This window comes from Myotis nattereri (genome assembly GCF_964212035.1).
Source record: "Myotis nattereri genome assembly, chromosome: 19".
Classification (NCBI taxonomy): domain Eukaryota; kingdom Metazoa; phylum Chordata; class Mammalia; order Chiroptera; family Vespertilionidae; genus Myotis; species Myotis nattereri.
This window is the reverse complement of record NC_138095.1, coordinates 23998025-24022045: the sequence shown is the minus strand read 5'-3', so window position 1 is coordinate 24022045 and position 24021 is coordinate 23998025. Positions and strand designations below refer to the sequence as shown.

The window sequence follows — 24021 nt, the reverse complement described above, 5'->3', positions numbered from 1 at the left end:
GCGAGCCTCAACTGGGGATCAAACCCGCAACCTTCTGGTGTATGGAAGGACACTCCAACTGAGTACCTGGCAAGACTCAACTGTTTTAATATGAATTCTTAGATGGGAAAGGGAGACAATGTCCATACTGTTATCCTATACAAGCACACCATCTCTTCATTTGAGTACTATGAGCAGAAACTGTGCTGTGCAGACAATGGAATTAGTGAACATTCATGGGAAGACTTAGAAAGTTACAGAAATGTTCTGCAGGGTCCTAATTTTTCTTAATCTTTGATAAAGCATGTCAACCACAAACTTATCCATGTTTTTAGAACAAGTTATATTTTCAGCCTGCATAACATTTAGGGAGGAACTATAACATAAAATGACTACTTATAAGTTTGGTAATTAGTATTACCTCCTTGGACCTTAAATAACATCTCCTAACTCTAATATATGCAGGGGTATAGTATTCAAATATGCAGTTAATTTATTCTTATCTCTAAGTATCTTCTGAATTTTGACCATAACACTCTTCTTTCCATAACTGAGACCAATTATCCTCCTATATCAGCCATGGGCAAACTCTGGCCTGTTTGAAATGAATAAAACTAAAAAAAAAAAAAAAGACTGTACCCTTTTATGTAATGATGTTTACTTTGAATTTATATTAGTTCACACAAACACTCCATCCATGCTTTTGTTCCGGCCCTCCGGTCCAGTTTAAGAACCCATTGTGGCCCTTGAGTCAAAAAGTTTGCCCACCCCTGCCCTATATAATAAAAGCCTAATATGCTAAGTGCCGGTTCACTGGACCGAACTACCAGTCGCTTTACGTGCACTGACCACCAGGGGGCAGATACTCCGACTGGTAGGTTAGCTTGCTGCTGGGGTGGGGGTGGGGGGCCAAGACTGGGCGAGAAAGGCCTGTTTCCCCCCATCCCTGCAGGCCAGGCTGAGGGCCCCCTCGGGTGCACAAATCTGTATGATATAAAGATTGTCTGCATGCCTCGAGTTTTTATTTTTATCTCGAAAAAAGTCAGGGTAGTGGAGAGACCAAGACACCGGAGTTTTAAAAACCTGGAGTTGAAACCCGGTTCTATCAACGAGCTAGCTGAGTGATTTTTGCACCAGTCACTGAACTTGGCTTTGTGAACCCCCTTTTCCCCCTGCCCCCCCTTTCTAAAGCACGCTAAAATACCTCTCTCATAATGATGTCCTGAGGGTGAAATGATACCTTCATTACCTAGCAGAGCACCTGGCATGGAACAGGTGCCCCATCAGTCCAAGCTACTCCCGGTTTCTAAGCTCCCTGAAAGCACGCGCGCATTTCCTTGAAACCTTGCCAGTCACCGGCACAGTGCTCCACACACCCCAGAAACTCCCTGAATCCAGGGGCTGCCTTGGGAGAAGTTTCCAGCTTTTTGGTAAATATTTCCCTACTATTAACTTTTTTTTTTGGAGGCAGCCCTAATCCCATAGGTGTGCCCCGGTATCAGATATAACCTATAGGCTTATGGAGCAGTGTCTTAATGACATTTTTTTTTCTTTTTTTTTAAAATACATTTTATGACATTTTTCTTCTTTCAAGCATCTTTCAACGGCTTCCCCTGGTTCTTGGAAGACAATTCGGAGTGTTTGACTCTGGCCTGGCGATCCGCTCGGTCCCGGCTTATCTCCCCCTCTCACTTCGGATGTCCCAGCCACACCTGACCTCCACCTGCTCCTCAGGGACTCGGGGCTCCTTGATTTCAGCCCCGGGGTTTCCGTTCCTCTGAAGGGAGCGCCTCTCCCTGTCTCCGCGGGCTGGGCTATTTAGGATCACATTAAGCTCCAAAGCGGCCTCCTGAGCGTCCTTCCCTTGATTGCTCTGCCTTCCCCTCTAGCTTTTTGCGAGTTTTTCTTTTTAATTCCTCTACCAGCGGTTCTCAACCTGTGGGTCGCGACCCCTTTGGCGGTGGTACGACCCTTTCACAGGGGTCGCCTAAGACCATCCTCCATCTCAGATATTTACATGACGATTCATAACAGTAGCAACATGACAGTGATGAAGTAGCCACGAAAATAATGTTATGGTTGGGTCACAACATGAGGAACTGTATTTAAAGGGCCAGAAGGTTGAGAACCACTGCTAGAACAAGAGAGTGACTCCTGGGCTACACCTCACCCTAAGGTCCGCCTTTGGGCGTTGCAGGCTGGAGCCTGGGTGTGTGTGTGTGGGGGGGGAGGGAGGATTGGGGGGTACAGTGGGGGGCAGTCACTGTGACTGCACGAACATCTTCCCACCACAGGTCCCTTTCCCTGACGGGTCCTAAGGCCGAGCACCTCTCTCCCCCACGGGGGGACTTGGTCGGAAGCACCTCCAGTGGAGTCACAGCAGCTGCGGGCTTCGGGGTTCGGGGTTCCAGGGCAGGGGTGAATCCGGGCGTCGGGGAGCGCGCGTGGCCCCAGCTGTGGGCCCCAGCTCGGTGAGGAGGGGTCAGGAAGCGGCACTCACGAGGCTCCCGGCCCACGCCCGCGAGCCCTGAGCCAGGTGAACCTCGTCCCGCGGAACCTGGCGGGGCCTCTGAGGGGAGCGGAACGCGGCGGCGGCCTCCCGAACGCGTCAGAAGTCCTTCACGTTAACTTCGAAAGTGAAATGTTTGGTCAAAAAGGCGGACCCCTTCTCACAAAAGGTGAGGGAGTTTCGTACTCGTCACCAGAAAACGGCTTCCAGGGAACCAACAACTGGTACACTCACCGGAAAGCAGCCGCCCCGAGGGAACGCGACTGGGAAGGAGGAGCCTGTGGGAGGAGACGAGCGGCCGCGCGCGGAGTTTGCGCAGCCGCAGTAGAAGCCGCACGCCCTCCCGCCGGCCGCGCAGCCGCAGTGGAGGCCCCGTGCGCCCGGGGTGGGGCGCGGCACTGGGGCGGAGCTAGCCCGTCTCCCGCGCTGACGCGACGGCTCTGGGCGGAAGGGCGTGGCCGCGCAGGCTCAGTGATCAGGGGGGCGGGGCCGCGCAGGCGTGGTGCGCGGCGGTAGCGGCGGCGGTGGAGGTGGTAGCGGCAGCAGCTGTCTGGTGGTTCCAGGAAGATGGTGCTGATTAAGGAATTGTGAGTGGGTCCGGGGGCGGGATCGCGGCTCCGGCGGGGGTTCGTGGTGGGAGGTTCATTGATTGAGAAGTGGTGGAATACTCCCGAGAAGGAGCGAGGCGGAGGCTGGCCGCTCCCTTCGCGCTCCCCTTCCCCCCAGCCCGCGCCCCCGGCCCACTCGAGGCCCCTCCACGGCGCTTCCCCCAGGGTCCTCCTCCGGGCGTTACTGCGGCAACAATGCTGCCCTCTCTCCCGCGGTAGAGGCGTCTGTGTCCCGATCGGATCGCGTGGCTCGGGAAGGCGCGGCCGGGAGTTTCCGCTGGGACCCGTCTTCTCACCAGTCCCCCACCCCCAGGCCCGCGGGTGGGAGAGACGGGATGGGCTTGACTGTGATTTGTCGTCTTGGGTGGAGCCTGCCTGTAACCGGCGGGAGATCGGCTTGGCGGGTGAGGGCAGCCCTGGTGTCGGAACTCGAGGCGGGGGACCTAGGCGCCCCGAAGTTCCTGCGCCCCGCCGGGCAGCTCGGGGGGACTTGACAGCATTGACTTGACAGCGAAAGCCATCAGTCTCGGTTCCCTTGTCTTTGAGGTGGGGTGACACTCTAGGCTCCACCCACCTCCCCGGGTTGAAGTGAGGCGCTGGCACGTGGTCTGTCAAATGGACGGGTTTCCAGGTGCATTAGACCGGCGAAGTGATTTTGTTGAAAAGTTAGGCGTTTCCCACCCGCCAGGACCGAATATCCCAGGAAATGTGGTTGGCAGTGATTGTTCGGCGGTCACGGCTGGTTCGTTTCGTCATCACCCCTTGGGCAACTAGGGATTTCGAGTGACGGCCCTTTCGGGTTTTCAAATGCTCCTTTCATTCTACTTTTTTTTTTTTTTTTTAATAAAACTTTGGGTTGAATTTAACCATCTCCAGGACGCCTTATTCTTGTTTTAGTGTTAGTTCTCAGACTTGCTTTAAAAAGGAAGCGACTCATTTCGCTTCTCTGCTTAAAACCCTCAATAGATTCCCTAATCTCGCTGAGAATCAAAGCCCACGCCTGTACCATAGCCTTGGGGAGGGGAGGGGGTCTTATACTATTGCCTTTTCTGAGCTGATTTTTTTTTTTTTTTACTAACCTTCCCCTGCCCATCCCTCGTTTGAAGATCTCTTTCTGCATCTCACTAACTGCCCCGCTTCCTTTAGGTCTTTTCTTAAATACTGATCACCTTCTTAGGGAATCCCTCTGGGAAGACCTCGTTGTAAGCCCCACCTTTTAGTATCTGTTTTCCCTGCTTTATTGTTCTCCCATAGCATTTATCACCATCTACCATGCATCACAATTATTATTTTTCTTTTCTGTTTTACTATATGTATTCCCTTACCACATGTGAGCTCCATGAATTTGTCTTGCTTGCTCCCATATCTCCAGGACTTAGATGAGTCCCCCGGGCATGTAGTACGTGCTCAGTAAATATTTGTTAAATAAATGAATGAAAAATTATCCCTTTGGTCAGCGACAGGGATCCTGAGAAAAGACACAATTCAGTTAAAGCTTATTTATAGTGTTGGACTTTGGATTTATGTAAAAGTTTTCTTCCAAGTTCTTTATACAGTGTGTCATGCAGGTGTTATCTCATTTACTACTCTGACATCTTTGTCATGTAGGTAGGAGGCAGATATTAAGACAGATTGAGGAAATGAGGCAGAAGGAAATTGACTTGGCTCAAGCCAAGTAAGTTGCAGAACTGATTTTAAATCACAGGACTAATCATATTTCTTTTATTAGAGTTATTCCCTCCCTCCTAAAATGTGAACTAAGTGCTTAGTAGATTCTGTTGACAGTTCTGTGAGGAGTGTCAAGCTCACTTAGGAAAAACAGTTCCCATTGGGAACTTATACACTATGCTTTCTGTGAACCATTACTTTTATTATAAAATGTTGAATGCACTGAGGTAACAAATGTCAAAATGTGCCCCAAGTATAATATTTCCTAAAGATTTATAAATTACCATTTCTTGATATTCACTCCTCACAGATGTCTCACCTGGAATGTATTTCCTCCTAGACTTTTTGAAGGTAGAGACTGTTTCTTATTTTTTAGGTATTCCCAGCATCAACACAGCATCTAGTCTAGCACAGTGTAAGTACTCAGAGTTGTTGAATGAAAAAAATTACTCTTACTATTTGCAAGTCAGCTTTCTAAAATTGTTTTTGGTTGCGAGCAATGAATAGGTCATTCCTATATGAAGATGTTGGTAACTTGTAAAATGCTTTGGCAAATGTTTGTTGTCCTTAAAAATGCCATCTATTTTTGACATGAATTAAAAGGTTAGAAATAACTTTTCAGGGTGGGGAGCTCACTTCAAGTTGTTACTTAAGCAATAGATGAATTTGCCATTAGAATAAAGTCTTGGTTTTAAAGAACTAGTTGCTAGTTCCATTTGGGAAATTATTGTCATGAAAATTTTTAGAGAAGTTTACAAATTTTCCAATACAGACATACCTCAGAGATATTGTGGGTTTGGTTCCAGACCAGTGCAAAAAAAGTGAATATCGTAGTGAAGCTAATCACGAATTTTTTGGTTTCCCAGTGTATATAAAAGTTATGTATTACGGCAGTCTGGTAAGTGTGCAATAGCATTATGTCTAAAAAATGTACATATCTTAATCAAAGATATTGGTACAAATTACTAACCATCATCTCAGCCTATTGGAAAAATGGTGCCAGTAGGCTTGCTCAACACAAGATCTCCACAAACCTTCACTTTGTAAAAAAAAAAAAAAAAAAGAAAGAAAAGAAAGAAAAAAAAGGCATTATCTATGAAGCATAATAAAACGAGGTATGCCCGTTCAGATTCCCCCACTATCTGAAAGTAGAGCATTCCTATGAAACCTTTTGTGAGCTGAAATGGCATAAAAGAAAGTAGTAGTTACCATCAATTAATACAGTTGACTCTTGGAACAATGCACAGGCTTAGGGGCCTCCCATCCCCCAGTTAAAAATGTGTATAACTTTTGACTTCCCCAAAACTTAGTTGTCCCTTGGTACTCACAGAGGATTGGCTCTAGGATCCCCCAAATCCACCGATGTTCGGTCCCCTATATAAAATGGCATAGATCAATGCATACAATGGGTCCTCTGCATCTTCAGGCTCGCAACCATGGATTGAAACGGGACAGGTGTTTATTGGGAAAAAATCTGCATATAAGTGGACCTGCACAGTTCAAACCCGTGTTGTTCAAGGGTCAGCGGTATCTGAAAAAATTCTGATCATTCCCATTGTCCTCTAAACACCTACAGAATCATATGAAATATGCTTAGTTGCATCCAGTTTTACACTAAGTGTAATACCTGTACGATCTCTCAGGCTTTTCGGACACCTTAGGATACATCTTGCTAACTGATGCACAAAATAAATCGAGATAAAGCACTGATGCTCACAGACACATTTCAAAGCTGTCGCAGCTTGATGCTGAAATCCTGCGTGTGATGCCCTGGGAAGGAGCGTGGTGGGGCCACTCGTGATGCCCCCTGGTCGCATGCTGCCTCTGGACCAGTTCTGCAAAAACAAATGCTGAATTCAGTCCTATTTTCTCCTTTATTTGTGATAGCGAAAATCCTCTGTGTGTTTCTTTCAGTTATCAAAAATAGGTTCTAGCATAGGTCTTTCCTAAAAGTGAATTGGCGGACTTTCAAAATGTGGGGGATATCTGTACTGCTTTTAGACTGGTCATCAAAAATCAAGACCTGTCCCTTCTCTCTTTTACTTTTTAGTAAGTAAATCTTGAAGACGTTACTTGACTCATCATTCATTCAGAATATCTTAGTCACTTTCATTTCCTGAAATGAGTTTTCCTAGAAAGGTTTTTATATAAAAATATGGATCTTCCTGCTAAAACCACTCAGAGATTGTTTGGCTTTGTGAAACTTCAGGGAAGTCTTTAACTCTTTCCTTTGCATTCCTTCCTTCCGTTTCCTCTGCAGCCCATCATCTTGGTTCAGGCCTTTGTAAGGCCTTGCCCAGCCTCCCAAAAGATGGCTCTCCCCACACTCCTGCTTCTCAACATTTTAACCACCTACCGATGACTTCTTCAGGTTAGCTGTAGTTATGTCTCACCTTTTTGAATAACCTCCCAGCATTCCTTGTTGCCTAATCAATGTAATAGATTTCTTACCATTATATTGCAGGCTCTGATAATATTCTCCCAACCTATATCTTGTCTGTTTCCTCCTATATCTTTCAAAATACACTCCCAGCCTATAACCTAGTCTTCCCCTGACCACTGCACTCCCTCTGCCCCAGTGTATTTTCTGTGACTGAGGCAGTGAGCAAATTAGGGTGTATCCTGAAGATACAGCTGAAATGACTAGGTATGGGAGGACTGTATACCAAATGAATTCTTGATCAGAATAGAAATTAGTAACCTTTGTGACTTTGAGACTGTTCATTGTCTTTAGATGACCATTATCAAAAAGACAGAGGGATCAGTGACCACCAGTAGTCAAGGAGGAGGGAATTACAGGAGACATGTTTTGTACATGTTGACGATTAAGGTGATGTGAGTATTCAACCATAGATGTTTGAGGAGAATAGGGAGAGAGAAGTAGGTGGAAAGTGCAGTTAAAAAGAAGTTGGAATGAGGAAAACTATTGGGAATTTTCTATGAAAAGAAAACCAAGCTGAGTTCCTTGAGATTTTTCTCTCTCCTTATAATAGAAAGAGTTAAAATAAGATTTTAAATCATTGTGGTGCTGGCTTAATGGTTTGGAGGGAAAGTCAGAGAAGGACCAGGCCAAAAAAAAAAGTTGCTCTTTCGGACATCTGAGATATTCAGGATGGTTTTCAGAGTTTATGGTAGAACTACGTAAAGGTACTTCATTATAAAAAATCTAGAGTTAAAATGCAATATTCTAATATAGTTCACCATGGAACTATATTTTTGGTAGTCGTAGCCTCTATATTGACCCTTTTGCATGTCCAGTAACAAACTATTGGACAAAAATCAAACAAATAACAACCTTACATTGAATCTACCCTGGAAGGGGTTGTTATGTTTATAAGACTCAAAGCATAGGGTGTCCCAAAATTCACACAAGAAGTAATTTTGATAGAAAACACAGGTTCATAATGAAAAATTGTAAATTTTTTATTGATTCATAAAGTATACAGTATAGGGTTATGTATGGAATAGCACATCGGGTAAATGGCCTCCACAGCTTTGCTGGCACATACCCAAAGCCGTGGTCTTCATTGGTCTTCATTGTCCCTGCTCCTGGGCCATAATTGGTACTTGGTAATGCTTATCAGATTGAAGGGATTGAAATCAAAGGGCAACAGATATTAGAATCTGATTCAATAAACCAAGTAAAATTAGGCTTTTATTTTTTGTTGTTGTTAATGCTCATGCAAAATTCAAATCTTGCGTAAATTTTGGGACACCCTATATTTTCCATAAAGTTTTTTCTTATTAAGTCTAAAGGACCGTTTACTTGTTTTCCTCTTAATAAAATTGAGAAGTAATTGGGTAGTAGGGATCAGTTTTGGGAAGCATTCATTCATGAAATTCAAGACATAATATTTGTAAGAAGTATAAAAAAAATGCACAGTATATAAATAGAGAATGAAACCATACTAAAAATTTCATGAGAGCAACCTGACCAGACAGTGTACAAATAATACATTCTGTACCCTGCAATTTTCAGTGATGAATTTTCTCTTGTTCTTTACTCTTCACAGGAATCTCTGCAACGGCTTTTTGGGGGTCTTGGTATAATTTAGATGCTAAATGCAGTGATTGCTGACAACCCGGAATGGTAGTTTTATTTCCCCATTTAAAAAACACACACTTATTTAGGTGTGCTCAATGGTTAGGACACCCGCCTTCTCTCTAAAGGGTCTGGGGTTCCATTCCCGGTCAAGGGCATGTACGTGGGTTGCAGGTTCAAGTCCCAGCCCTGGTTGGGCACATGCAGGAGGCAACCAGTCCATGTGTCTCACATCTATGTTTCTTTTTCCTTCCTCCCTCCCCCCCTTCTAATCTCTCTAAAAGTCAATGGAAAAAATATCTCCTCAGGTGAGGATTAACAAAAAACAACACTTATTTAGAGATGTAGGCATTGCAAAGACACTCTTCCATAATTGATATCCTTGTACCATGCTATCACTGGATTTACAGTAGAAGGTCTTTTAAGCGTACAGATGTGTTTTAAAGCCAACTATTTTATCTGTAACATATATTCTTTTGCCTTTTGTCTTTTTAGCCGTGTGGTTTTGCCCTGTTCTGTTCAGGAGGTAAGTCATGCTTGCTTCTGTATTATTTTATTGATATAGTACATTTTGATATGTTAATCTAAAGTTATATTTTTGTTGTATTTATTTACCTTTACATTTTGGTTTTTGTGACAAAAAACAGGTTGTCACACAGATAATTGTAAATGAATTTTTGTTACGTTGCTTTGTTTTGGAAGGGACCAAAGAATGTAGTTTAACCTCCTGTCTACTGCAGAAGTTCTGTCTACAGTATCCCAGAGAAAGGAGGTTTTTGCTCAACTTAAGCACTTTAAGGCTAAGTCACTTGCTGCTTAGAGAAGAAGCCTGTTTTACTGTTGGATTTTTAAAAACATTTGTCTTTATTTTAAACCAAAATCTGCTTTCCCATAATACTTGACTGGTTAAGTTCCTTCCACTTGAGCAATAAGAAATAGGCCTGTTCTGTCTTGCATAGGGTAACCCCTCAGGTCTTCTGTCCTCCCCCAATCCCTATTGTTCCGTCTTCTCGGGGTTACAAGGTTAAACATTTCCAGCATGTCCATCTGGCCAGATACAACATGACCCCTAGACTTCCTCACCAGCTGGTCTCACTACTGCATGGTAGCAGTTACTGCTTTCGACGGAAATGGTATTCCAGACATGTTCTCACCAGCACATAACTGGGAGAGATTATTGTCTCTCTTGATCTGCACATGATACAGAAATACATCACCTGTTCAGAAGTTGCATGTTTTGTAGTTTTATTTATCTGTAATATAGCCAAGAATGAGGATAGTAACAGCAGAAAAGACTTCAGAGAAATCCAGATATGGTAGCAAAGCACAGGAAGCCCTCTGGGTCCTTCTGTAACTTGCGCACGGTGTGCCCTTGCTCAGTTATCTGGGTATCTTGGAGCTGACAGTGAATTCGAAGCAGTGAATTGGAAGTGGGACAAAACAAACTGATAACCATAGAAGTGACAGGTGACAGAAGACAGAAAGAAAAAAATAAAATGAAGGAACTAAAAACCAATAGCTCACTGGCTCTGTTTTATGTAAACTTGAACACAGCTGTATATATCTCTGTAGTGCCTGAGGTTTCACTGTATTAAAACACTCCAAACAAGCCAGGCACCCTATTCTTTACTTGTATAGTTCATTGTTTGAACTTGAATGCGGAAATTGACATTTGTTTTTGTTTCTTTTTTTCTTTTGGTTTTGGATGTTGGATCAACTTGGATGTTGAAATCTTTCTTGGTATTGTCACCGAAAACAATCTCAGCTCTTTGTTGTACTCGCACTTAATAAATACATCTCCTGTCTCTTTTTATTGGTCTTTAAAATGTCAATGAAAGCCTAGTAGAATGCCACACGACATTAGTCCATTAAGAATATTTTTTTGGATACTGTTGTTGTTTCTGTGTAAATTTTTGTTGCTTTGTTCGTGGCCAAGATCAAATTTACCTTTTGACTTAGAGACATCTTAATCCTATTTTTGAAATATGAAACATACATTTTAAAGGACTTAAGGATTGACTATAGCATTACTGAACTAACACTGATGATGTATCATGAAAAACAGAAGAAGAAATACAACCCTTTCTGCAGTCTAAAAATCCCTACAAAAACCTACTTGATTCATTTTAAAAAATGTGCTTGGTTCTCGCTTCCTGGAGAGAGACAGAAACATGGACAGAGAGACTGGGATAGAAGGAGGGGGGTAGACGAGAAGGGAGAGAGAATGAGAATTAACATGCAAGATATCATCATATTCCTATGGGCTTTTTATTTATTTATTTTTATTTTTTAATGTTTTATTGATTTTAGTGAGAGGGGTAGGGAGAGAGAGAGAGAGATTGTTCAGTTGCTTCTGAGACACACCTGGACTGAGAATCAAACGCACAACTTGGGTATGTGCGCTGACCAGGAATCGAACCAGCGACCTTTTGGTGTAAGTGACGATGTTCAGCCAACTGAGCCATACCAGCCAGGGCCCTATGGGCTTTTTATTTTTATTTTTTTTTTTAAATATATTTTATTGACTTTTTACAGAGAAGAAGGGAGAGGGATAGAGAGTTAGAAACATCGATGAGAGAGATCGATCAGCTGCCTCCTGCACGCCCCCCAGTGGGGATGTGCCCGCAACCAAGGCACATGCCCTTGACCGGAATCGAACCCGGGACCCCTGAGTCCGCAGGCAGACGCTCTATCCACTGAGCCAAACCGGTTCGGCTTTTTTTTTTTTTTTTTTTTTTTTATATGGGCTTTTTAGATAGGAATATTTACAGAGCTTACAGCTAGCCCTATTTTTTGGCCCTCAAATAAAATGTTGGTTTTGAATGATTAGTTTTTACAGGTAGCTTTTCTTTGAGAACATGCTTATATAAAAGAAAAAAAACAACAACACATTTTTTCAGGCTGTCTTCATTGGGAGGAAGAAATTTAGCTAGATTTGAAAAGGGATCGGAGATAGTGCCATGGTTGAGTCCTTAGGAACAAATTAGAACACAAGAACTTTGCTTTTTATCATTTATTGGAATGCTTAGTGACTCCAGATTGGCACAGAACAATACTGCCCACTCACAGGTATTGGAGCAGACCACTGAGAATTCTGGTTCACTCTAAAATGAAATAGAGCCGAAACCGGTGTGGCTCAGTGGATAGAGCGTCGGCCTGTGGACTGAAGGGTCCCAGGTTCGATTCCGGCCAAGGGCATGTACCTGGGCTGCGGGCACATCCCCAGTGGGGAGTGTGCAGGAGGCAGCTGATCGATGTTTCTAACTCTCTCTCTCTCTCCCTTTCTCTCTGTAAGAAATCAATAAAATATATAAAAAAAAATAATAAAATGAAATAGAAACCACAGTCAGCAATTTTTTGCCTTTTCAGGCTTTTATTATACTTTACATCCCTCCCCTTTATTATTGAGAATGGTATTCTGGTTCCTCAGTTTTCTTAATTGACAAAATGACAGTTCTATACCTGCCATACCTTCATCCAAAGTTTGTAAGATTACTGAGCTATAATAGATATGAAAATCCATATTTATTATTCAAAAGTGAACTAAGTGTCAAGATGTTTGGTTTTTTTAAGAACACTTTTATTTAGAGGAAGAAAGAGTTCCTTTTTTAAAATACATGTATTTATTGATTTCAGAGAGAAAGGGAGAGGGAGATAGAAACATCAATGATGAGAAAGAATTATTGATCAGCTGCCTCCTGCGTGCCCCCTACTGGGGATCAACCCCGCAACCCGGGCGTGTGCACTGACTGAGAATTGAACCATGACCTCCTGGTTCACAGGTCGATGCTCAATCATAGAGCCACACCAGCCAGGTGTTTTTTTGATAAGTGGATATCAAAGTACATATTAAAGCACCAGAGTGTTTGTAACTAGCAGTTTTTTTGAATAATGGAAATCTTGTAAAATATTACAGTTTCTTGAAGTTGTATGAGCATCTGGTGTTCGTCTTCCTAAACATTTCTAATTTGAGTCATGTTTTCTTGTAGAACATATGTGCTAAATGGTTTGGATTTGCTCTTCTATATCATTGATAGTAAGATTTTAGTACAGGAAGTTTCCACAGTTACTACTGACTTAACTGAGATTCCTTTACTCTTTGAAATTTCAGTATCAGGTTGGGCAGCTTTACTCGGTTGCAGAAGCTAGTAAGAATGAGACTGGTGGTGGAGAAGGAATTGAAGTCTTAAAGAATGAACCTTATGAGAAGGATGGAGAGAAGGGACAGTATACACACAAAATTTATCACTTAAAGAGGTAAGCTGCCTATTCACATTTGATACCTAATCATTATCTACTAGAGGCCCAATGCACGGACATATCACATGTATGTTTTCTACAACAAATGGGATTATACTATACATATGGTTCTGCAGTTTGCTTTTATTTTTTATGCAGTCATATATCATGAACATCCTTCCATGTTATTGTTTAATGTCCATTTCATTCTTTTTCAAACTGAGTACAATTTCTTAGTATGGACATAGCATAGTTTACTTATCCATTCTCTAAATGATAAGTTGACTGGGTTGTTTTTTGGGCGTTTTCCAGTTTTTGTCCATTACAAATAACTATGAAAGTAGGATTGCTGAAAGGACATGCTCATTTTAAGTTTTATTATTGCCCAGTTGCCCTCCAAGAGTTTAATAGTGTTCATTTTCCCATATTTTTCTATCTTTTTAAATTTGGCCGATTTGATACCCAGAAAATAATCTCTTATTTAACTGTGCATTTCGTTATTAGTGAAGTTGAATGTCTTTTCATATTCGTTTACAATTTGAATTTGTTTTCTGTCTTGACTATTTGACAAAGTCGCTTTGTTCATTGTTTTTTATCTCTGATTTGTAGAAGTTCTTTTGCACATTCTCCTGAGTCTGGTCTCTATCTTTGGCATAAATATTTACAATAAAAAACCCATACCAATATTTATTCAAGGGCAAAAGACTAGTAATGGTTTTTTAGAGTAGATTTTGTCAATAATCTCCTTAGTTTGTTAAAAGTAGGAGGGAAACTTTGCTTTTCTCTTACCTATGTTAACTTATCCGTTAATAAAGACAAAACAGGGACCCACTGTCGCTGTAGTCAGGGACGAGGGAACATTCATGGGGCAAGGGCATTCAGATGTCTACACTCAAAGTCATCAATGTCATACAGAAGGTAGATAGCCACAGGAAAACTGTATTTTGGAAGAGCAAAGAATCATTTAGTAGTAAGTCCTGAGGCCTTCGCTGTCCTATAGGAAAGTCTGCAATCATGACACAGGGCTGGCAGTGTAGCCCTGTCAGATACACTTCAGTACCTGCAAGGGTGTAAGTTGAACATGCTGAAGGCATACCCATAGTTCCTAGGGAGTTTTAGAGCGCTCTCCCTGAGGAAATTAAATAAATATGTGTCCAGTAATATATGTTCCCTTTTCCAGCATTTGTTCCATTGGGTAACGTGTGGAGTGCTCTGGTACAGCATCAATAGAATCGCAGACTTGGCAGACTTGGATGGGTAAGGTAGTTGACCAAGGCCACCAGCACCTTATTTAACATTTGAGATAGTGGAAGTGTTGAGGTCTGCTTTACCCACTGTAATCAAAGCCTCTGGATTCCCTGGCCAGTATGCCTTCCTGTTTCAGTAAAAGCACTTGTTGGTAAGATGTACATACTTCATCTCAATCAGAAAATTGCGGAACAATCTTGGCAAGGTATTAAAAAATCCAAAGTTTAGTGACCATCTCGAGGGACATTTCAAATGTCTGGTTTCCTTCACTCTTAGATTATATTCTTTTTATGGGATAGTGAGGTTCTTTCCATACCTTTTCATTACTTTCCCTGGTGAGGAGTTGCCCATGGTCATTCTAAGCATAGGATTTAGTACTTGATGCATTCTTACCAGTGTGCTGGCCACGGGAAGTGCTCTAGGTGGGAGCTCATTCATTTCCCCTGGCACCCTTTTCTAGTGAGGAAACTAAGATCCAGAAAGATCCAGTGGACCCTGTGTCACTGCTGTTTGGTAGTAGAGATTGGACATGAACCCAGGCAGGCATTGTGACTCCAGAACTTGCCCTCTTAATCACTTGGCTCTACTGCTGAGCCCTGTGGGCTGGTTAGAATATTTTCCATTTCCTGAAGTGAACTGCAAAGGACTTGACAGTGAAATCCTTCCAAATCCACGATTTCACCATAACCCATTTTCTTACGTCTTTAAAGTCGCAAGTCTTAAAACAAAAGTTAAAAACTTAACATGGTACTCCAGATTTTCACATATGCTCAGGTGTAATAGCTGTCCAGAATAAAGACCTTCAGCTCTAAGTAAGCTAGTCTTTGATTGTCTTCCAGACTGATCTGGTCCAGCCCCTTAGGCTATTTTTCTAATGATTTTGGGTCCTGAGGGTTCTGAACACAGCTTAGATCCGTCCTGTGCGGAGGCACTCCATGACTACTTACATTCTTTCCTAACCTCCATCACTTTTTGTCACTCTACTCAGTTTGCTTCCTAGACATGTATTTCCATGTCTTGTACCCCACTGACCATAAAAGTTTGAGTATGTTTCCTTAACTTGTTTAATAAGCATGTAATGATGGCTGATGGGGAATTGAGGACAGAATTTATTGGGCAAAAAATTTGGAAGCAAGGAAAGATAATGTGTTGCAACTTTTGAGACGGTATTTCAGAGAAAAACTTGCAGTTCTCCTGAGACCTCATCAGAACTCTGACCAGACCTTTTGCTGCTTGTTTTCTTTCCCTTCCAGGGGAAAATTAGGTTTGCCCTTTTTTATTTCTCATAAATATTATGCTTTCACCATCTCCAGTCAGTCCTGCCATATGGAGAGTTCGTAAAGCTTCGCCCGCTCTAGAATGGCCTTGTTCCCCAAAGGCTAAAATAGCAGAAGTTTTATTGGAAATTGTTTTAAAATTTCATGTGGTTCAAATTAAGAGCTCATTTTTATAAGCAAAAAGACCCCTTTGCCAGGAAGTAAAAGTTATGTTCGAATTGAAAATGAGAAGCTTAGCCTTGGCCGGTGTGGTGCAGTTGGTTGAGCATGATCCTGTGCACCAAAGGTCTCCGGTTCAATTCCTGGTCAGGGCATATACTGAGGTTGTGGGTGAGATCCCCGGTCAGGGTGCATATGGGAGGCAACCCTTTTATGTTTCTCTCTCACATCGATGTTTCTCTCTTTCCCTTCCTCTCCAAACTCAATAAAAATATATTTTAAAAATAAATAAATAAAAGCAACCAAGTATAGTTGTTTTTATTTTTTAAAAAAAGGAAGTTTAAATCACCTGAGCGTGCAAAGATTAATTTTAAATGATTTCTATTGAGAGATCATCTCTGAATGAGGATAAGAAATTAATAAATAGCCTAATATAGTGATTTGTTCTTGAGTTGAGAATTAGCCATCAACACATAATTTTTTTCTTTGTGTATATGTAGCTCTGAGTCTTAAGTTTGCACAGGTAAAAGTTTTCCAAATCAGGAGTGATCCTATTCTTCAAGAATATCAAAAATATGATTGAAATACATTTTTTCCTCTTTATGGTCCACAGTGACCCTTAACATGGGTTTGTACTTCATGGGTCAACATATATGTAGTAGTTGTTTTTTTCCAATAAATATACTGTCGGCCCTCTATTTCCCCAGATTTTGCACCTACGAATTCAACCACAAATGGAAAGCATTACTTTTATTATTGTTATTATTAATATTATTATCATTATTGATTTCAGAGAGAAGGGAGAGGGAGAGGGAGAGATAGAAACCTCAATGAAGCTTCCTATCAGATATATGATTTGCAAAATTATTTGCTTATTGTGTGAGTTGTTCCACTTTCTTGACAGTGTTGTCCTTTAAAGCTTAAAAAGTATATAATTTTGATGAAGTCCAATTTACCTATATTTTTCTTTATTATTTATGCTTTTGGTGTCGTTGCCCATTCCAAGATCACAAAGATTTATCTGTTTCTTCTAACAATTTGATAGTTTTAGCTCTTACATTTAGACCTTTAATCCATTTTGAGTTAATTTTTTCCACACTTTATTCTCACCCACTCCTTTAATTTTCCATACAAAGCCAGAATGATCTTGAAACTTAGATCAGGTTGTGTCATTCCCCTTCTTAAGCCCTTCATTAGCTTCCCATCATATAAAGAATAAAATGCAAATCCTGTGACCTATAAGATGGGCCCCTGTGATCTGTCTGCCCCCTGCCCACCTCACCATCCTCAGCTTCTTTCCCTCTGTTCCTTGTTCACCACCATCTAGCCCTGCTTGGGGCAAATGTGGGAGGCCACCAATCTATGTGTCTCTCACATGGATGTTTGTCTTCATCCCCTCTCCCTCCCATTCTACTCTCGTTGGAAATCACTGGAAAAAAATATCCTCAGGTGAGGATTAACCACAACAAAAAAGAAATGATTAGCCAAGTTACTTATCTCAGGAACAGGATTTTAAAAAAAGGAATGCTTCTAGATGAGGGGAAGTTCTGTGTACATTATGGTCATTTATTATGTATCTTTTAAGCCATATTAACCCTTTGTTTTCTAGTACCACTGTGACAAAGTCCTCTGCTCCAAAGCAGACAGGTTCACAACCATTGAGCTTAGATTAGATCTTAATAATATCTCCTGAAGACAAGCTTAGATTAGCTCTTAATATTATCTCCTCAAGACAATTGATAAAGCACTTTGGTTGAATTTTACCCCCAAGTTAAATATTCTTAAATAACCTTCCGGTGTGGGGAGGCTACGTGTTGGCAAAGAACCTTTGTGCTCTTGGGCATAATGCTATGGCTGACTTCCAACAGCGGAATCTAGATATGTTTACATTGAGGCAGGCACTTATGAGAGAACATTTCGTGACTAGTTTGGGATGAACAAGAGGAAGAATGTCCCTCCTAATTTGTTTTTTGAAGGCCTAACTCCATTTTGTTAATTCAGTTCATGTATGTTCCTTTTCTGAGACTCTGTAAGCTTCCAAAAACAGAATTTCCTTCATTTTATTAAAGTGACTTCCTAAGTGATACTGAGGTGGAAAAACAATGTCTATGCTTTGCTCTCAGTTATATGTATAAGTGGCACACTTATACATATGCCTTGCTAGGAATATGTTAGAGCTGCCATTAATGAAAATTTCTCTCCTGTAAAATAGAATTGAAATTTAATTTTATTTACTCCATTTATGCATTTTTCCCACGTTTAGTCAATTACTTAGATTCATTGAGGGAGGGTTGTGCTTGTTAATGTTCTTATGTTAAATGTAAAAAGCCAGTAAATTTGAAACAATTGGCTCAAAGGTTTGGTTGTGCCTAACTAAGTCAAAACAAAATGAATTGTTAGGATTCATATCGTGGAAATAGCATCCTGGAAGTAAGATAATAGGCAATTCGGGGGCAAAATGAAGAAATACTTAAGCTTATATATTTGGCTGTTGGAGCTTTTAATGGCTGACTACCAATTTTCTTCTGTTTGGGCCAGCAAATTTTAGAACTTTTGATGAATATCAAGGTTTTTAGAATATTGGGCACTCTAGAAATAAAGAGGAGAGTGTTAAAATGTTTCTGAGCTAGTACACAGCTATTTTTCCCCCTGCCTTTTCCTAAGTTGACCAAATGAACCATTGATAGATCTGTTTGTCAGACTCTCAGAGAGATTAGTGATCTTGTAGCTTATATTTTTTAAATATATTTCATTGACTTTTTACAGAGAGGAAGGGAGAAGGATAGAGAGTTAGAAACATCGATGAGAGAGAAACATCGATCAGCTGCCTCCTGCACACCCCCCACTGGGGATGTGCCCGCAACCAAGGTACATGCCCTTGACCAGAATCAAATCTGGGACCCTTCAGTCCGCAGACTGACGCTCTATCCACTGAGCCAAACCAGTTAGGGCTTGTATTTTTTTAAATTACCCACATCCTATATAATAAAAGGCGAATATGCAAATTGTCCTCTCAACCGTGAGTTCAACCAGGGGATGTGGCTGGCCAGCCAACCACCTGTGTCCCCTCCCCCTGGCCTGCGCAGCCCGATTGGATCGAGGCGGACCCCACCCGTGCACAAATTTGAGCACCAGGCCTCTAGTGTATTATATTCCACTCTGATTAGACCTCTCCCACATTTAAAGGGGTTTTGAGTAAAGGAAGAAATAGTTTAAACTGCTAGATATTGGTTGACTTTTAATGTGATATTATTTTCTTTTCTTTTCTGGTGATTTGATTTGCCACAATAGTGGAAGCTCCAAATCATGTACCTGCTTTTGTGTTCTGAAGAGATAACAAAAGGGCTGTTCCTACGACCTCTCTGGCTAGTGTGGGGTTCCTTGCATCTAGTCTCTGGTCAGCTGCTCAACCTTATTATGGGGCCAGAGTGCATGCTGGGTCCCACATTTCCTTAGTGTGTTCTTCCTTAGTTTAGGACATTAAGCTGTGCTTGAAAGTTCTCAGAGAAGCAGCTCTGATATGGAAAAAAAATACGTAATAGGGCTTATAGTTGGAGGATGTAGTTGTTTGTTTGTTTTTTGTGTTTTGTTTTGTTTTTTCTGGGTTCTCTGTTCTGTTCCATTGGTCTATATGTCTGTTCTTGTACCACCACCAGGCAGGCTTTTTTTTTTTTTAATTCTTTATTGTTTAAAATATGTCTCCTTTTCCCCTCATTGACCTCTCACCGGCCACCCCCACCCTGGAGGATATAGTTTTGACATACAGTTATTTAGCCACTTAAATGCTGGTTATATGAATGCTTACCTCACAGTGTTATTAGGGGATTTAAGTGAAGAAAGGCCTGTGAAAGTACCCAGCTCCATGTCAGCTTATAACTAAAAAGCGGTAACTATCATTATTGAGCACTCCTTGTCCTGCTCAGAGTACGAGACATGTTGCAAGATGCTATCTGATTGAATCCTCTCATTGACCCTGCAGAGTAGGTAATATAACTCCATTCAACGCATGAAGTTCAGAGAGCCGAGTAAAGTGCCCAAGGTCATACATCTTCCAAGTGGTGATGTTTCGATTTGAATCCAATCCGTGTGAAAAGCCTGGGCATGTAAAACTGCTTTTATGTGATGAAATGATCACATAAAATGGTCATTTCATTTGCATTTCTTGAAGACTATAAGATTGAGGAATCCATTTATTTGTCTACCGGTTGTGATGTGTTTGGATATCTTTTGCCTGTTTTATCTTTTGTGATCTTTCCTGATTATCTTAGGAATACGCACAACCTCATCATATGTTATGTATTTAACCCTTCTCTGACCATACTTAAGGCAGCAAGTGACATTCATCTTCCAAACCTACAAAATTTGACACTTGGGTATACTTTCATATCTCATTTTTTATAAATTTTTAAGGTTTATTCTGTAAAATGTGTGAAAAGACTTTTTACTCAGGGATACTCCCTTATTCTGGGTCTTCTTTTTTTTTTTTTTTTTTTTTGCTTTAGGAGACAGTGTAGTGTAGTCTTTACACAAGAGAACTTCCGTGTTGTGTTATGTACAGGTTGACTGGCTTCATCTAACTCTTAGGGAGATAGATCAGAAGCTCACAAGAAAGAATTACTTCTATTTTAAAAAAATGCTGTATGCGGTTAAACATAGAATTATTTTGTTGTTTTTACATTCATTTTCCACTTGATTACTGTGGGAACGAGGAGAAAACTGTTGAGTCCATGAAGCTTAGAATATAATCACCTTTGACTACCACTCTCTTTGAAGCAGTGCGAAAGATGCCAACAGAGCAGTGATGGCGCTGTTGAAAATATATCCACTATTTCTCTCCTCACAGCAAAGTTCCTGGATTCGTGAGATTGATTGCTCCCGAGGGCTCCTTGGTATTTCACGAGAAAGCCTGGAACGCATATCCCTACTGTAGAACAAGTAAGCCTGGTTCCCAGCAGCCATGCCCACTAGGACAGCTTTGAGAAGGGTGCCACCCGTCAGGGCCTTTTGTGGGGTCTCAGGTAGTCATAGCACTAACTGGCAGAGGAGAGGTTACATTGGGCTCCCCCCGCCCCCCAGAGCTTTGTGAGGGGCCTGGGCTCATTCCTAGAGGACAGCACCTCGAGGTCCTTGCTGACTGTTCAGGGTCCAGGGGTGAGCAAGTGGAGGAACAGAAGCATACCTTGTTTTATTGTGCTTCGCTGTATTCAGTGAAGGCAAGACCCTCCACCAGCTTTGTTGCTGTGGTTTGGAACTGAACCCGCAGTAACTCTGGGGTATGCCTGTGCGGAAGCTATAAAGAAAGGCCATCCATACTCACAAGTGTCTCCTGGTGTGGTTTTAACAGTATTTTACTTATATTGCCACATAATAGGTGAGGGATATGAAAAAGTTTTTTGTTGTTTGCTAAATTGGTATTATAAATGATGTTTTTGCTTTTGTGACATTATTCTTTTTACCATTGTTTTAAAATTGGGTTATTAACCCCATACTCTAAAGCATGCTACTCTGTGACTTGTACAGAAACTGTGCTTTGAGGATGTCCACTAGTAAATACCTTATTTTCAGGTAGTTTGATCTTGTGACATTAAGTATTGTGACAGATTGTTTTGACTCTGATTAATATTCTGACATGTTTCTCCTTTTACTGCCCACCTGTCCATGACGCTTCAGTTGTAACGGTGAGTAAAACGGTTTTTTGTGTCACAAACTCTTCATCTTTCGACTTTGCTTTACATCGTAATTTATTTGCACCTGTTTTATTAAAACTGCCCATCACTGCATGGTTCCTCCTCTGTGCTTCTTCCAGCAACCTGCACTCCACCACATGCTGCCAGGTTTAACGGGCTCTCTCCAGCCTTAGCTCAAAGTCTCCCTGTTGACTTTATTTTGCTTCTGCTGCTTCCTTCAAAGGCCAGATTTGCTCACCAATCTCACCGCTTCTTTAACATTAGCCCCGTATGCTGCATGACAAGTAGGGTTGTTTAAATTATTTAGAAGCACGTAGCATTTGGTTTGCCTGGCAAGCTTATAAAAATAGATAGCGAACGATTCTTTACCCTTGAGGATCGGACTTGTAGAGTCAAAGGCATGGATGCTTATGCTGGGGAAGGCTCCACAAAGAACTGGTGTGAGATCACTGTCATTTTACTGTTGTGTTTTCTGCAGAATGAATATATGAAAGATGATTTCTTCATTAAAATCGAAACGTGGCACAAACCAGACTTGGGAACCTTAGAAAATGTAAGTTTCACCTCTGGACTTTTCATTGAAATGAGAATACTATAGTCCATCTTGTCATCACCAGAGTGATGACACCTGCATCATACTAGTACCTGGCCACCCCAGGGTGTGTCCGATTACAGGGAGGCAAGCAAACAACTGGAAACAAATGGGTTTTCCTGACCTTTCTCCTTCCCTTGAGTGGACTTGTTGTTTTTATCAGCAACTCCTTCTCTGCCACAGGGAAAGCACAGTTAAACGAAATTCACAGATAATCCCCAAACCAATCTTAGGCACTAAATTTCAGATTTCTTTTATCCTTTCATCTCTGTGTATTTGCCAGAGCTGCTCTCCATTGCAAAAATGATGGCTTTAATTTCCATCTCCATTCCACTTTGCTTGGGATATGGGTTGATGTCAGAGAAATGGCCTAGGAAGGAGAAGGTACTTTGGATAATTTATAATAATGTTGACGAGTTCTGGATTTTTACAAGTTGGTACACATTCATCTCTAAAATAAATGAGGTGATTTGATATTTTTAGTCTGTGTATGATTTAATCTGCCTTCAGCTTTCAAATGGCTATATCTTTGGCAGTTTTTAAACAATTCTTAATTGGTTCATAGATGGAGTTTCAGAAATAGATTGAACAACATGAAGTATACAGGAGTTAACATCATACTGAAATTGAATAGCTTTCGGATGATCAACGTCAGGAGAGTTTCAGACCATACAGTGCAGCTTTTAGAAATCTTAATTATAATGTCACTTTATGTTTATCTGGAATTTGGAGGTTAAAAGGACTTTGTCATGTATTGTTTGAGTTAAACATGGGTCAGGTACATTTTGTTAACTAAATAATTTCTAAGGACTACCAGAAAATATTTTGACAGATTCCTGTTAATTTGGCAGCATCCTTACCAACCTCCCCCCCCCCCCCTTATTTTGGGGTTTTCAAGGGATAATAAAAGATTTCTAGATCCTTCAAGACTTCAGATGGCTAATTTAATTATGTAGCAATTTAGACTCTGCCTCCCCCCCTTATAATGTACTCTCAGAGACTCAAGATAAAGATTTTATATGTAAGTATAATAGTTTTGCCTAGCAAGAATAGTCTACAATTTGATTTGTTTAATTTCTCTTTGTAATTTTAGGTACACGGTTTAGATCCGAACACGTGGAAAACTGTTGAAATTGTCCACATAGATATTGCAGATCGAAGTCAAGTTGAACCAGCAGTAAGTACTACTCAGTGACATTTTAACCTGTTGCCTCTTACATCTAAGAATTATTTTATGTATTTCTTGTATGGCCTACATTTTTACATCAGAAAGATCAGAGAGAAGGAGAGAAGGTGATTTTTGTGTGTGTGTGGATTTCACCTTTGCACAAGTGATCCCTTTAAGAAATCTCAGTGTACCTGAGATATACAGAGATTTATTTTCATGGGGTGTGGGAGGAAGTGACAGTATTTTACAAAAAAATAAGAAAGCAAAAATTCAATTTACATACAAATTTTCGGTAATTCGGGTTACCTTAACATTGTCATTTGTGAGAAATGGTTGATGGTAGAACATCTCAGTTTACCAGTTGTATAGCTTTCTATTTTGACTCTTACTAGATGTAAATATTTGCACTTCAGGCTTTTGACTTAATAAGAACACTTGTTCTCAAGAGTATTAAAACCTTTATTTCACCACCACCCCCTGTACAACTCTCCCCTGCAAATTAGGGCCCTGGTATTACTTTGCCACATGTGCAATATTAACTCACTACTTAGACCATCCTGCGTGCTGCTTTGGTATTGCAGTGAACAGCTGTGGATTTTTACATGTTAAGACAACCTTCTTGCTAGTCGAGAGAGAGCTAAAGCTTTGAAATAAGAGTGACACCTCGTTTTGTCATGAAACGCAGCGTTTCAGTTAGCATTTCATTTCATTTTCCGTGCTTCTTCCCTGAACTTGAACAGTGTTATAAGCTGAGCAGAAGTAACTCAGCAGCTAACTGTCTCACATTGCTGTTGTAAATAAATGTAACCCTCCTGAAACAAAGACCCCTGTCCCTTTCTCAGAAA

The 24021-nt window shown here is 41.1% G+C and overlaps 1 protein-coding gene across 1 annotated transcript in view; it reads left to right on the top strand.

The window, feature by feature from the left end:
* Nucleotides 1–3005: 3005 nt before the first annotated feature.
* PITPNB (phosphatidylinositol transfer protein beta) overlaps nt 3006–24021 on the top strand; it is a 58575-nt gene continuing 37559 nt past the window's right edge. Inside the window, exons 1-7 of the mRNA XM_081113784.1 lie at nt 3006–3075; nt 9302–9332; nt 12918–13063; nt 20573–20664; nt 21400–21407; nt 21895–21969; nt 23102–23185. Coding sequence (XP_080969910.1) covers nt 3056–3075; nt 9302–9332; nt 12918–13063; nt 20573–20664; nt 21400–21407; nt 21895–21969; nt 23102–23185 — 456 coding nt within the window. The 5' untranslated portion in view covers nt 3006–3055. The remainder of the gene's footprint in view (nt 3076–9301; nt 9333–12917; nt 13064–20572; nt 20665–21399; nt 21408–21894; nt 21970–23101; nt 23186–24021) is intronic.